A 15,892-nucleotide genomic window follows, 5' to 3' on the forward strand; every position below is an offset into this window, starting at 1 on the left:
TCCCAAAAGAGAACATGGCTTTAAATGCACTTGGTTTATATAGCTTTGCTATGGATTTTCTGGTTTTCTTGTGTACCAAGGAATCTTAAGACAATTGGCAGAGAGGTATTGAGAAGAGAGATAGTGAAAGCCTTTCAAGATGGAAAAGACACAAGACAGTTGGTGGAATGTGTTTACTATGGTGTGACTCGAGTAATTGGGTTTTTTTAACCTCCTCTCACCCTGCACCAAACTCCCATACTCATGCTCTTCTCAGCTGGCTCAGCGTGTCTCAGCTAACTCTTAGAAATACCACAAACTGCTTTTACTTTTAGTTTCAGTTTTATCACACCAATTCACTGGTACAAAGCCTAGCTTCCTCAGTCTCTTTCTTAGCGCTTGTAAGGGAGGGAGAGAAAAGTGAAGGAGCAAGTGAGTCTGTGCCGAGAGGCAGCTGAAACTGTTCTTGGACTCACACGCTACAGAGCAGGTATGTCCATGTTCCTTTCCAACTTCACTTCATCTGGAACTCAAAACTTAATTTCTCATTCAGAGTGACAACTAAGGAATGGGCAGGAAAGGCAGGTGGCCTATTGTCTGGATTGCAAGGGTCTGTGGCTAGCGTTAGTTTGGGGGAAGCTCAGCCTCTCTGCAAAGTAACACCAAGTGCATAGTGACGCCTGGATGTGCTGCTCTCCTAACATCAACTCAGGGCAGCAGGGCAGCAGCAAGTAGAGTGGAAAGAGCCCCTGTGGGGGCCTGTCTGCCTTGCTCTGTCAGGCTCTGGGGCAGGCATTGGAATGCAGAGCAGGACACTCTCCCTCAAGAAACTTACAGGCCATTATAATGCAAAGAGATCGTTTATTTTTAATCTTTCTATTAGTCATACTTACGGAAGCTTTGGAGTGAGAGCTCTGTAATCTCTATGTAGAAATAAATTTAGTCCCCACATCTCCAATCTTTATTTTTGAAAGTAACTATCTAGTCAAGACTCTCTCTCCCTGCTCCCCCTTCTCTTTCAGATTCTCTCTCTCTCTTTTTGTTTTTCATTAAGAACATTGGAGTCATTTGTAGCATTTGTTAAACTTGTCAGATCGGCGTTTAACACTCTCTTCTCCCCTGGCCATTGGAAACCCATGTGAGGTAGAACAAAGCCCTGAAGAGATAGCTTAGCTCCCAAACAGGTTAGAACCTTGCAAACAAGGTCTTCCTGTTCCCTCTGAATTAAAGGAAGAGCTTGGCAATGGGCTTGCCACCTCCTGTAGACAGACTGTATGTACCACACGGAGGGTGTGTGGGGGAAGGACCAACATAAATACCACAGAATCTCCTACCATTTTGAATGCGGCTTTTTCTAGATTGTGTGTTTGCTTGGTTGCTTTAGGCCTTTGACTGTTTTGCAAAACTAATATAAAGTTATTTTAGCCAATTTGGACCTTGTTTTTTGATGTCTCCATGAAGAAGAAGGGCTTAAGTCTTCCTAGTCTGCCATTTTGCTTGATTGTCTAGGTTTTAACCCTGGCTCTGTAACTTATTCACTCAGCCTTTGTGAGACTCATTTGTCTTGTTGCAAAGTGGATATAAAATTTCTAATTTGCAGATTCTTCTAAGTATCAATGAGGCCAAGTATGTATAAGAGGGCTTGGTATATTATAGATCCTCAGTATATGATAATTGAATTTTATTATACTATGGAAGCAAAACTTGGGAGAGTGATAATATCCTATGTTTCATCACTAGCATCATCAGAGATTTGGTGGGATGATAGAGCAAGTCCTTTACAGTCTGCTAATTCAAGGTTACCTTTGTTTCCTTAGAAAGTACAGAAGTTTCACTCAGTCCTAAATTGTTGGGTGCTTTGGATAACTCTGAGTCAGAGAATAAATTTGCAATCTTATTTCTACCGGGAGGCTCTTCTAGGTTGGCAGGTTGCCATGGCATCTGGACACAACATGACGGCCCCCATTTGTCTTGTGGAAAACAACAATGAGCAGCTGTCAGTGAACCAGAAAGCTCTACAGATTCTTGACAAGATTTCTCAGCCAGTGGTGGTCGTGGCCATTGTAGGACTATATCGTACAGGCAAATCCTACTTGATGAACCGTCTTGCAGGACAGAACCACGGTAGGTGTTGTTTCAGGCAAGGGCCAATCTTTGGCTCTAGCTATATCACAGCTTTTGGTTTTCTTTCCTGGTCACGTGAAGGGAGAACCAAACTCCTCTCAATAACCCAACATTTTAATTCTAATTCTTGCCAATAAATTACTACTTTACTATAATCTGTTACCATATTTCTTGTTTTATTCCTGTTAAGGAAATTCTCTCTTAGCAATGTTCAGATTCCTACCTTCTTTTACCTGTGCAAACACTGGGATCTTACAATTGTGTTGATCTCTCTCTCTCTCTCTCTCTCTCTCTCTCTCTCTCTCTCTCTCTCTCTTCCTCTCGACATATTTTGTTTTTTTCTATGGAATATTCCCATCAACATACAAAGATCTTTGAATATCTGTTATCTTAAACACTTTGTGAGTTCATATTCCATTGTGGCTACTAACCCCACCCTCTTTTTATCACTTTGCTTGGCAAAAAATCACGTTATAACAATTTCCTTCCTCACTTTTCCCTTCCAATGTCTCTCTCTAACACACTTCATTCTGGCTTTGAGCTTCACCATTCTTTCAAAATATTCTTGTTATGGTGATCAGTAACCCCTATTTTGTCCAGTTCATGGATATCTCTTTGTCTCCATCTTGAGCTCTAGCCTGGTATCAGTCTCACAGCTAACATCCCCTCCTCCTTGAAATAGATGACGCACAAAGTAGAACATTTTTATGCAATAGAGAAAGCAGCACCTTGTATGTTGGGGTAGCGTAATTCTAATGAGTCTGACATTGTAACCAATTGGCTGCTTCGATTATCTGCTCTCACCATATGTTGTTCTCTATATCCTTTGCAGGTTTCCCTCTGGGCTCCACTGTGCAGTCTAAAACCAAGGGCATCTGGATGTGGTGTGTGCCCCACCCCTCCCAGCCAAATCACACCCTGGTCCTTCTGGACACCGAGGGCCTGGGTGATGTGGAAAAGGTAAGGCAAAGAGTCACAGATAGTCCTTTGTAACCTGGATTTTCTCCTTATTTCTTCATGATATTTGATCATTTAAGCCCTGTGGTCTATTTGTGAAATCTAGAAATCCAACTGTAGTAAATGAGGCAAACTTTGGTTTGTTTGAACACACTTCTAGGTAAGGCCTCATGGTATATAAGTCAAATTTTCTATTATTTCTTGGCACGAGGTAAATGATTTGATTCAATTTAGTAAATGATTATTGAATACCTGATTCCAAGGTCTCTGGGATTAGCACTGTAACTATTGGTGACCAAAGTTAAGGTCCTGCCCTCAGTGAGTCTGCAGTTCTATGGTGAAGTTCATCAAGTGCCCAAAGAGCATTTTGGAAGGCTTTGACACATGTCTGAGTGTGCTGGTTCTATAAAAGCATTTGTTTGTTATACAACAAACATTTTAAGATGCATTTTTTCAATAGTTTAGCTTTATACTAACTGGTGAAATGAATGATATTTCCTTTTTTGGATTACTTTGAGACTTATTTGAAAATAGTATCTAAATTTCTATATCTGTCTATTTCTACTCAAAGAGGAGTTATAAATTCTATGTTTATTTTTAAATTCATATATTAAACAATGATATAGTCTTGCTATTTAAATAGTTTGTTGTTTGTCATAAATGCCATTTCTCCTTATCCTAATTGATTACTTAAAAAAAATTGTGGTTGGGGAAATAAACGAAGAAGTAGGCTATTTTCCCTCCAAACTCTTGTATGTACTCTTCCAGATGTAAATCCAAGGTTTTACATTTCCTCTAGGGCACAACTTTCAACACTGTTTGTAACAGAAATAATTTCTGGATTACGTCATTATTTAGGTGCTATTATAAGTTATACAAACAAATCACCCTGGCCTTTACAGTCCTTTGTTGGGCTGCATGAGGCTTAACTTCTGCATGTTACTTCTGGTTCAGTCAAATCAAATAATTCAAAGACCTGTGCATTCAGCCATATATAATTTTGCTTCTGTGAGTCTTTCTACCTGTGAGATCACTTTCATTTCTTCAAGTCCACATTCTATCAATTCTTTAATGTGCAGTTCAACACATTAAGGAAAACTTCGTGTCAGGTATGCTTTTCCAACTTTCAGAGCTCTGTTCTTCCTTGATGGATTTCTAAACTTTAATATTGTAACTATAAGTTCCACTGTTTATAAACATACTAAGATGTAAGCTCCTTAGATGTTATCATCTTTGTTGTGTTTATTCTTATGAATATTTGTCCCTGCTTTGAAATATCATGAAAGTAGTCATTGTCATTTTAGACTTTGCTTTTGAAATTTAAGAACACAAAAACAATAAAAATAATTAAAAAAAAGAAATTTAAGAACAGTGGGAAACATTCAGTACTTCCCATAAACATTTGTTGAATTTAATTGGATATAATTTGAATCCCCAGATATGCCAACAATGGTATATTTGACATTGCCTATGACCAATCAATATGTGTAGATGAGTCTGTGTTAACACCCACCATTGAATACCTAATTGCATTCCAGGTACTATACTAGCTATTCTATATATGTTATTTTATTTCATCCAACTGAATTAAAAGAAAGCTCTGTGAAGAGTACAATTTCTTTGTATATGATAAAACACAGTCACAAGAAACGTCTTTGTAATTGTCAAAGCTGATATCTGTATTTATGTCTGTCTTCAAATTTATTTCTTTGCATGGTAAATATATTAGCTGAAATAATAAATGGAAGACTGATAGACTTACTGTCTGAATGAATTTCTGCAAGGTAAACTCCTAAACATCTTACTCGAATGTTCTTTCTAGGGCGACCCCAAGAATGACTCGTGGATCTTCGCGCTGGCCGTGCTTCTGAGCAGCAGCTTTGTCTACAACAGCATGGGGACCATCAACCACCAGGCCCTGGAGCAGCTGCAGTATCCTTCCAGGAACTGAACCCCTGGGTTGTTGAGTCTATAGGATTGGAGATCGACACAGATTCTCCTTCTGTCACTTAGTTGCCTTTGCTGAAGCAGAAAAACCCAAAGCAAAAGAGAGTGTTTATAATAACTTTTTGTTAGAGAATGTGGGATTTGTGGGGAGGAAGTTCCTTTTCCTTAGCCAAATTGTAGCTATGTGACAGAGCTGACAGAACTCATCAGGGCAAAGTCTTCCCCTTCCCCAGAAGAAGTAGAAGATTCCTCAGAGTTTGTGAGTTTCTTTCCAGACTTTATCTGGTCTGTACGGGATTTCACCCTGGAGCTGAAGTTAAACGGTCTCCCTATCACAGAAGATGAGTACCTGGAGAATGCCTTGAAGCTGATTCCAGGTATCAGAGCACGGCCTGGGCAGTGGATGGTCCAATAGGGGGTGAGAGGTACCAAACACTGTCCATCATCGCTGGGGTTGCAATGTATTTGACATTAGATTGAAGTCTGTAGAAATAGTGATGGGAAGATGGGTTGTAAAGCTCTAGGGACTGGAGTGCAGGTAAGAAAAGCAGAGCCTAAAGTAGAGTATAACTATTTAAAACCAATTTGTTCTTCACACAATTTAGCATTCAATTGTAGCTTAGAATACAGTGGGTGCTAAAAACCTTCTAAAGACCAGACACTTGTGTTTCCTATTTTGGCTTCTGCTTTGCTGTGTTGAGGAAAACAACTGAGCAGATACTTGTTATGCATGAAATTGCAATGAAAAGCCTATCTAATAAAAACAAAAAATTTGCATACAAATAGATATTATTCTTTAGAAATAGGGATGTAACTTTCTATTGACTGTATAGATACCGTGTTTCCCTGAAAATAAGACCGGGTCTTATATTAATTTTTGTGCCATTGGGGCTTATTTTCAGGGGATGTCTTATTTTTTTCATGTACAACAATCTACATTTATTCAAATACAGTCATGTCATCTTCGGAACATGGTTATAACGTACTAAATGTGTCCGTCTGGCTGAGATCTTAACTGGGGTTTATTTTTGGGGCAACACCCTACGTCATCTACAAAGATGACTTTATGTTTGTTGTTTTTTTAAAGATTTTTTTGGAGAAGGGGAACAGTGTGTTTTTCCCAGGAGCCATCAGATACAAGTCAAGTTGTTGTTCTTCAATCTTAGTTGTGGAGGGCACAGCTCAGCTCCAAATTAGTTGCCGTTTTCAATCTAGTTTCAGGGGTGCACAGCTCACCGGCCCATGTGGGAATCGAATTGGCAACACTGTTTCTCAGAGCTCCCACTCTAACCAACTGAGCCATCTGGCCTCCCATGACTTTATGTTTTAAATGAACCTCAAGAAATGTATGTCTTTTCAATCTATGCTTTTACAATATTTCTAATAATTATGAGAATATTTTATTTTCTATGTCATAGATTTCTATTAATTTCCCCATGCTATAATTTCAAAATAATAAATTATTTTAATGGGTAACATTTATGTGGGTGAGTATCTAATGACTGTGAGAGAAATATCAATTCCATTTTATTCATTCCTGTCCTCATGTTTCTATTTATGCTTTTATAAAAACACTTGATGAGAAATTGGCTAGGCAGAAGAAAAATACTATCAAATCAAATACAGTTCTTTAAAGAATATAGATACTAGTAGTGACATCTTAAAATTACATTTTAGTTTTATTTGGTTTTCAGAGGTTTTTGCTAAAAACAAAAGCTGATGCTCACACAAGATTTTTTAGCATTCATACAGTTTACTGTAAATAATCAGGATGTCATTCCTAATATTGCTCCATTATCCCTTGTTTGTGGCTCTTCCTTTTGTCCCTCAACTCAGTTTCTACGTGGAATCAAGTAGATCAAACTTTTACATTTGAACTCCTTTTCTGTTAGTTATTCAGTAAACAATATAGACAGCTTAGGCCTGGAAATAACGACAATAGGCTTCTTATTGCCATGTTAGATCTCTCCTCAAATTTCTACCCAGAGTTGTATCATTGGTACGTTTGATGTTTTAAAAAGCATTGGATCTCTATATTAAGGGAGTTATAAACAGAACTTCTATTTATAGATGGCAAGGATACAATAGATGGCAGAGATACAAAAATCTTTGTCATTCAAGTCTTTGCATTCCTTGTCCCTCAGATTGTTCCTCCTGTAATCATCTCTGTTTTTTTTTTTTTTTCTTTAGGCAGAAATTCCAAAGTCCGAATGTCCAATCTTCCCAGAGAGGCCATCCGGCATTTCTTCCCAAAACGGAAGTGTTTTGTCTTTGACCGGCCAACAAATGACAAAGAACTCCTAGCCAATATTGAGAATGTGACAGAAACACAGCTGGAACCTGAATTCCAGGAACAAACGAAGAATTTCTGTTCTTATATCTTCAGCCAGGCGAGAATCAAGACCCTGAGAGAGGGAATCATGGTCACTGGGAAACGTGAGTCTCTTCTTCACATTTCTGGGAGGCCTAATACATATTGAATAAATTATGGCGATGTGTTTTTTCAAGTATTTTAGTTTGATTCTATATAGAACTATAGGTCTACTAATATTAAATACCCAATGAAGAAATATTTGTATTTCATAATTACCATACTTTTTTTATTTACTAATTCCTGTCCAAAATTGTAAATTTTATCTAATATCTGTGGCTTCCACCTATCTGATAAAATTCTTTACTGATAATGAATTCTCTAAGTAGTTATGAAAATATATATACTATTTTCTCAAGGGAAGTCCTGTACAATAAGTGTAATTTGTAAGGAGAATACAAAAGATATTTTGGGAATTTAGAACAGTCCATTAACAAATATTAGCCCATGAATCCCTGAAACTATATATCTCATTTACCCTGCCTACCTATCTGTCTACCTATGTAAACAATTTTGCTTTTAATTTTTTAATGGGAAATTATGTTTTCCAGATACCCTTCAGTATGATAGATGAAGGTCGATACTTAATTTTTTTTAGCCCTGTGGTCTGAAGAACTATAAAATTCAAGAGTCAGTAGAAAACTGAAGGTGATGATAGAAGAAGAGAGTGTGTATGTGTGTGTGTGAGCGTGAGAGAGAGAGAGAGAGAGAAAGAGAGAGAGAGAGAGAGAGAGAGAGAGAGAGAGAGAGAGAGAAATATTCAGAAATGTAGTCTAAGAATCTTGGATCCTCTTGAGTGATAACTTTAAATTCATCCTCTAAACTTCCTGGCTTATTCAGGGCTGGGGACTCTGGTGGTGACCTATGTGGATGCCATCAATAGTGGAGCAGTACCTTGTTTGGAAAATGCAGTGACAACTCTGGCCCAGCTTGAGAACTCAGCGGCTGTGCAGAAGGCAGCCGACCACTACAGTGAGCAGATGGCCCAGCGAGTGAGGTTCCCCACAGACACGCTCCAGGAGCTGCTGGACCTGCACGCAGCCTGTGAGAGGGAAGCCATTGAAATCTTCATGAAGCACTCCTTCAAGGATGAAAACCAGGAGTTCCAGAAGAATCTTGTGGTACTTTGTCTTAGTACTTCTTTACTCTGTTAACCTTCCTCTTGAAGAATTAAAGCTTAGCAGTGCTTTTATTGACCCCATGGCTCCTCTCTCACTCATGGATCGTCTGGACTCATGGGGATGAAGTTTCGTAGGACTACGTCCCCCACCCACCCTTGCCACACACAAACTCAGGTTCTTTATCCAGAAATCTCTGTGTTCTCTGATACATAATCAGTATAAAGAGCCTCCTGAAGTGAATACTTCTATTGGTTTCAAGCCTACCCAGAACACCCAAAGTCAGTCCTGAGCTGGTCAATTTTTTGAGAATACTCTCCCATTTCCAGGAACCAAGAATTTTATCAGACCCTAATTCCAGACCCTTTTCAACTCTATTGCCCCTTGTTAGATCATCGAAGATAGAATCACTGAATGCTACAGCTGCAACTCACCATAGAAAGTTGGTAAAGCAATTCTACTTTTTCAGATAAAGAACCTGAAACCCAGGGTAGTTAAGAAACTTCCATAGTCTTGTAGAGAGTTTTCATGTTTCAGAGTAAATCAAGTCTGGTGATTCCTACTTTATTCCATGTCTTTCCCCAACACAATGCTTTTCTCATAAGGACCACAGGTAGACTTCTTTCTATCAGATTCTTTGGAATTTAATCTTCTCTGTTCCTTTCTTCCAGTGACATCCCTCTACATTTCCCTTGCAGGTAATCCTAAAAAATAAGAAAGAGAACTTCTTGCTGCAGAATGAAGAGGCATCTGCTAAATACTGCCAGGCTAAACTTGATCAACTTTCAACGTCCCTATTGGAAAGTATTTCAGCAGGAATATTCTCTGTTTCTGGCGGTCACAAGCTTTACTTGGAAACAAAGGAAAGGATTGAACGGAACTATTGGCAAGTGCCCAGGAAAGGAGTGAAGGTGAGGAAGAAGGGGAGCATGGGATCCTACAGATTAAAATCAAGGCGGGGGGCAGGGGTTCTCCCGAAAATCTGAGAGGAAAGCACCAGTTGTGTGTCATAAGAGAGCAAGGGGATATCATGACAGAGACAGCGTTTAAGGTCCACATTTGTTCTTTCTTCCTTAGTAGAGTAGAAATGTTCAAAAATGAGTATGCATTTCTGAAACCCACAAGAGACAGTGGAGAAGTTATTAATTTCTTCATTCAACAACATGACATTCAATGTGCCAAGTGTTGTCAATTTACAAATTAAAGTCAGAGTCTGTGCACTCAAGGCTCCTCAAGTGAAAAAGGAAGTCCAACACATAGACAATACATGCAGAGCTGTAACACTTATGAACTTGGGATACGAACTATGTAAGTGACGATAACAATGAAAACAATAATGATCATAGCAATGCAACTAATATATATCGAACTGCTATTGTTATAGGCATAATGTTATTTGTCTAGATGATTGAATTTCATCTTTCAAATAGCATTAAGAAGCATCTACACCATTGTCAACATTTTCTACATTTTAACTGAGAGGCAGAGCTGTGTTAAAACAGCTTGCCTGAAGTCATGGCCAGCAAGTGGCAGAGGAGAACAGTAGCACTAGAGACAAACTTTCACAATGGGAAGGCGAATATTAAAAAGACCTGAGACTGTGGGTTTGTAGAATTGAACAGGGGTCTCACTGGCTGGAACCAGGAGTGGGTAGAAGTAAGAGGCACTGGGAGAGAGACAGGAGGGAGGCAGGAAGCAGGGGATATGGACAACCCGTGGTGACTCTACAGAGCTTGCACACACTTTGTTTGGAGCCACTGTAGAGTTTTAAACATGAAGGAAAAAACTATGTGGACCTTCTAGTTTCTGCAGCAGCATTCTCCCCAGTGGAGATGGAAGTCCTTTGCTCTTTCTTGTTTCCTCAGGCGAATGAGGTGTTTCAGAGGTTCCTGCAGTCACAGGCAGCCATAGAGAAATCCATCCTGCAGTCAGACAAAGCGCTCACTGATGGGGAGAAGGCCATAGCAGGTACGGGGCTGGTCTGGGCTCACAATGGGCAGGTAGGTTCCTGCAGTGCCCTTAGGCAGGTGTGAGAGCAAAACCCTCCTGCAACAAGGAACTTCCTCTTCTGTGGAACAGCGTCTGCTAAATCTGAAAACCACAAGGGGAGTTGTAGTAGTACCTCAGCCAGGCCGGGCCTTTCCCATCACATTCTGCAGTGTGCTCATGCTGGTGTGGACACGGGGGGAAGTCAGAGATTTCCCACCCGCCCTTCCAATTTCGTTTCGTCTCCTTTTTCTTCGGGAGGGTAAAGGTCCATCCTCACTTAATTTTCCTTCCTCTCTAAAACCTTCCTGTGGCAGAGGAGCGGGCCAGGAAGCAGGCAGCTGAGAAGGAACAGGAGCTGCTGCGGCAGCAACTGCAGGAGCAGCAGCTGCGGATGGAGGCACAAGAGAGGAGTCTCCAGGAAAACATCCTCCAACTGAAAGAGAAGCTGGAGAGGGAAAGAGAAAATGCAATAAGAGAGCAGAGTATGATGCTGGACCATAAACTGAAGGTAAATCTAGCTGCGGCCTCAGCTGCGCTCCATGGTCCTTGTCCTGGTACCTCGGTGGGAGGGATGAAGGTTTCAGCAAGGCCATGGAGGGAAGTCCCGTTGCCATTTACTGCTTGTGATTTGTTAAAACCCCGAATCCTCTGACCTCTTCTCCTCCTCCTTTCCTTTCTTGTCCTCCTCCTTCTCCTCCTCCTCCTTCTTCTTCTCCTTCTCAGCCTTTGAACTCATAGACTTTGGAGGAAAGTATGGCTCCTCCAAGTCTTTGGAGAATATAAATTGGTTTGAGCTGTTATTTTGGGAGATTTTAGATTGATTAGACAGATATTCTAATTGTGTATTTCATATGAGCAGGCAACTGCTTTGCTTTGTCAAGATCACTGCCAATTATTAGGAACCCTACTACCACCCAGAGACCTGAGGTCCACCTACGCTGACAATAATTATCAGAAATGTCCAGACTTCAAAATACAGGGAAGTGACAGCATCTAACCTTGCTGCATTGTCCCCCAATGTGGATAGTTTATCCAAGTTATCATATGGCACAGGTGTAATGCTGGTGGTCTATCTGGAATTATATGTTTATAACAGATTTCTAGAACAGCTTGTAACTTCCCATTATTTCTAAAATTTGGTTGATTGTAGTATCCCAGTGGAACTGAGAATTAGCGCCCACAGACCAGGCTACTTCTCAACCGGTGTTTTTTGACTGGAACATATTACATTTGTCCTAATGTCAGGTTTAGGGTTCTTACAAAACCCTAATGGTTTGTGAATGTTAACAAGGCTGTAAACTATGCTTCCTCTCAATGTTCAGGTTCTAGGCATGACATATTCCTTTTCTAAAATTCACCTTGCTTTTGCTAGAGAGAACAATTTTAGTTGTAAAACAAGGATACCTTGCCCAACTTTTTAAATATAAAATGTGATTCTTAGAAAATGGGTTATTTTTAAAGTTTTACTTCCCTCCTCACTTTTATTTTTTTATTTTATTTTATTTTTAGGCCCAAAGAGATCTACTTATTGAAGGATTTAGAGAAAAATCTGAAGAGATGAATGCAGAGATAAATCATTTGAAAAATATGATTGCTACTACTCAAAATGATAATACTCCCTGGATAGCAAGAACTTTAGAAAAAATTGGCAGGGAGGTCACTTCAATATTGTCTGCTCCTGCTAATCTTCTTGGTAAGCTTGTGTCAGGCTTGAGCTCACTACTTAAAAACAAATAGTTCTCCTTTTAAAGAAATTATGTTCTGTCCTATTTTTGGCATGTATGCCTTTTGCTTTCATTCAGCCAAATTTTAAACATAAAAAGTGCCTATAGAGGATTTAATGCCTGGCCCACATTAGGTAGAATAAATACACATACATTTTGATATAGCACATTCACTTTTAAGAAATATATATGTGAAAGATAACAGATATATATATATATATATATATATATATATATATATATATATATACACGAGCATTCCATTAGGGCTTCACTTTAAATGACAAAAGATTGGAAAAGACTTAAATATTCATCCATATAAACTGGTAACATAAATTTAGCATGTACATATACTGGAATACTGTGTAGCCAGTAAATAAATTGAGACCGTAACTCTATTTTGCAAATATAGAACAGTTTTGAAAATATACCATAAAGTGAACACAAGATGAGTATAATGTAAGAAATGTAATTATTGTGTGCAAACATATGTATGTGCACATAGAGTATATCTGGAAAGTTTCTTTGGAAACTAGTATCCTTGGTTACTTCAGGGGAGAACTCAGTGTCATCAGGGTGGAAGAGAAGCATGCTTTTCATTATATACTCTATTTTTTGAATATTGTAAATAAAACTTATATTGCCATTGCATAAATAACAAAAATGTAAAGTATAACACCACCACTACTACTAATGAAAAGAATGTGAAATTGGCTATTCAGTGATAAAATTGCTCGTTGCTTCTAGAAATGGCATCAGCCTGAACAATGAAGCGTCTGTGATTAAGATCAGTGTGAGAGAAAGCATAACATTTATATACTAATCTTGTTTTTATTTTGGCCCTGGTTCTTAGTCTCTTACATTTGATTTAAAACTAAGATATAAACTTTCAGGTTGCCCTTTCAAATCTCAGAAGAGTAGCCTCTAGTTCTTATCTTTGCACTATGCTTTTAAATTATTGGAAACAAATTACCCAGCTTAAGACTATGCATCTCGAGAGGGATCCCATCGTCCTTAAAAGTGCAGTGGTGGCCTCTCTGCTGTAAGGAAGAGCAGAGGGACATGTGCCATTGTAGAACTGGGTGCCCTGATAATGTTGGGGATGATAAACCCTGATACATGAAGGACAGGTGTTGGCACTTAAATATCAGAGCCATGTACATACAGTTATACTAATGAGCATTATGGTTTCTCTTAGTCTGTTCAGGCTGCTATAAGAAGTTACCATAAACTGGGTGGCTTGGTAACAAACTTTTATTTCTCCCATTTCTGGACGAGGCTGTTAATGAGAGGTCAGTGTGCCAAGCATTGGTGGGTTCTTGGTAAGGGCCCTCTTTTTGCTTTACAGAGGGCTGCTTTCTTGCTCTGTCCTCACATGTTGGAAAAGTTGGGGCAAGCTCTCATGACTCTTTGTTACAAGGACACCAATTGGATTCATGAGGGTCCCACCCTTATTACCTAAATTACTACCCAAAGCCACAGTTCTAAATATAATACCATCACACTGGGACATTGTGGGTTAGGGTTTTATCGAATGAATTTTAAGGGAACGTAACATTCAGTTCATAACATGGTTGGAGTGATAGTCTGCAGCCTGAATACAAAGAATTTTGAAGATGGTGAATACAACAGGGGATCTGCAGAGTCAAAAGGGAGGGGGAAGAGAACAATAAAATGGAATCTAGGTGTGTCAGGAGGCTGAGAGGTAGTCACGAGAAAATGTCTCCATCCCTAACTAGCCTTGACCTAAGCCAATATGAGAACCTGAGCCTGTCTTCTGGTGGGGTGGACAGGATTCCAAGACAAAGGACCCTGAACCTGGGGACAAGGAATAATGATAATGATTTTTGCAGTCCCTTTTTTTAGGGGACATCTGCCCATTTACTTGGTACCTGTGTCTTGGGGAAATTGGGATGCCCAAACAATTTGAAGATGCTAGGAATCAGGATATAAGTGGCAGTGATACTAGATATGGGAAAGACATCACCGTCTCCCTGTTAAAGTAGGGTTACACGGGATCCAAATATTAAATGCATTCCTCACCCAGGAGCAACTAATTGCGGTCTTGTAATTTTTTTTTCAAATAAAAATAATCTGAGGACAGGAACAATTGCATGTTTTCTGTACATCTCCTTGGAGTATGTTTAGGCATAGAATGTACTGAAAGCATCTTCTGGAAAAAAAAATGTTGACACATGCATGATTGTTTTTAATTGCTAGAATTCCATGAACACTCCAAAGATTTGAGGCAATACACAGTTTGGATTTCTGATAACAGGTTAAACTCTCCAGGGTGATTTTAAGGTTAGCAGAACAACAGAAACATTTCTGGTGAAGTACACCCCTGTATGTGACCACATGTGTCACAGTCTCTGTGCCTTCGTGAGGATATTAACACGTCTGCAGTGGAAATTTTAAAGTGTTACACCAACTGTGGCTTCAGGTGTTCAGAAGAAATAATGACTTTGCTTTTTTAGGAACCCAATAAATAATAGGGTTTAATGGAAAAGCAAGGTATTCTGTAGAAATATCTGTTCCCATTGAGAGCTGGAATCAGATGTTCTAATCCTTCAGAGATGCCCCGGATTGAAGAACAGAAAGAAAAAGGCTTAAAACTGCTTTAGATTCCACACATAAGTGATATCATACAGTACTTGGTTTTCTCTGTCTGACTTATCTCACTTGGTGTAATGTGCTCAAGGTCCATCCATGTCCTTCCTCATGGATAAATAATATTCAACTGTGTATACATACCATACATTTTTATACATTCATTCATTGATGGGCATTTAGATTGTTTCAATGTCTTGGCTATTGTGAACAATGTTGTGATAAACATGGCAGTGCACATATCTCTTCGAAACATTTTGGTTTCCTTTTAAAAAATCAACATGCATTGATCTCTTAATAGCAAATCAAAAGGCTTTCAAAAATAGTTAACAATTTATTCACATAGTTATGCTAATATTCATTAAGGTATACTTAGTTTCAATTATTTGCAGTTTGTTAAATTGTTCTTTTTGACCTGCCTTTGTCCTGGATTCCGTGAAGAGGAAAAGGCAAAGATCATGTCCTCATGCAGCTTATAATCTATGGGAACCTTACAAAGTAAGTAAAAATAGATCACATTGTTTAGGGAGTAACAGATACTGTGGATATGTATTTCTGATGTTGTGCATAGTGATTAAAAATTATTGGGCAGATTCTGACAAGTATCCTGTGATTTTAAAATATGTTGGGAAATTTTAGGGAGGAGCATGGAGGGGTCTACTTTACCTATTACAGCATTCTATTATAGGGTTCCCCATACCCTAAATGTCTGATATCAGTGGAATTTTTTGCCCACAAAGAGCAGAAGTCCTGCCCATTAGTTGGCTTAAGATCTCAATGTTTCTCAGTAGCATCAATGAAAGGCAACCGATAGTGCATGAAAGAAATGGTACAGGTGGAAAAGAAATAATTGTCAAACTAAATGCATGCAGATAAAAATTTTCCAAAAATGTGTGCAAAATTCAGATTCGGAGGAGAGTTTACTGCAAGCAGATTGACTCTTAAAAAGTTCTAAATACTTCACTGAAGGCAGAAGTAAGGAGATCCCAGTTAGAAAGTCTGAAATACAAAGAAAAGGAAGATACAACACAGCAGTCGATATGTGAAGCAGTCAATAAATATTGACAGCATGA

The 15,892-nt window shown here is 39.0% G+C and overlaps 1 protein-coding gene across 2 annotated transcripts; it reads left to right on the top strand.

Moving 5' to 3' along the window:
- The first annotated feature begins 312 nt into the window (after window positions 1-312).
- On the top strand, window positions 313-15,417 carry LOC308500546 (guanylate-binding protein 6-like). 2 transcript variants are annotated; one of them, XM_081055604.1, is made up of 11 exons: window positions 313-469; window positions 1,890-2,103; window positions 2,936-3,063; window positions 4,883-4,992; window positions 5,188-5,384; window positions 7,198-7,443; window positions 8,219-8,499; window positions 9,195-9,407; window positions 10,362-10,464; window positions 10,800-10,993; window positions 11,995-15,417. In XM_081055604.1, the coding sequence occupies exons 2-11, from the start codon at window positions 1,914-1,916 to the stop codon at window positions 12,220-12,222; spliced, it is 1,890 nt and encodes a 629-aa protein (XP_080911730.1). In that variant the 5' UTR covers window positions 313-469; window positions 1,890-1,913; the 3' UTR covers window positions 12,223-15,417. The 2 variants fall into 2 exon arrangements, with proteins under 2 accessions (XP_080911730.1, XP_080911731.1); XM_081055605.1 differs by having other exon boundaries at window positions 362-469; window positions 1,900-2,103.
- Window positions 15,418-15,892: the final 475 nt, after the last annotated feature.

The sequence above is a fragment of the Rhinolophus hipposideros genome (assembly GCF_964194185.1).
Source record: "Rhinolophus hipposideros genome assembly, chromosome: 8".
Lineage (NCBI taxonomy): Eukaryota > Metazoa > Chordata > Mammalia > Chiroptera > Rhinolophidae > Rhinolophus > Rhinolophus hipposideros.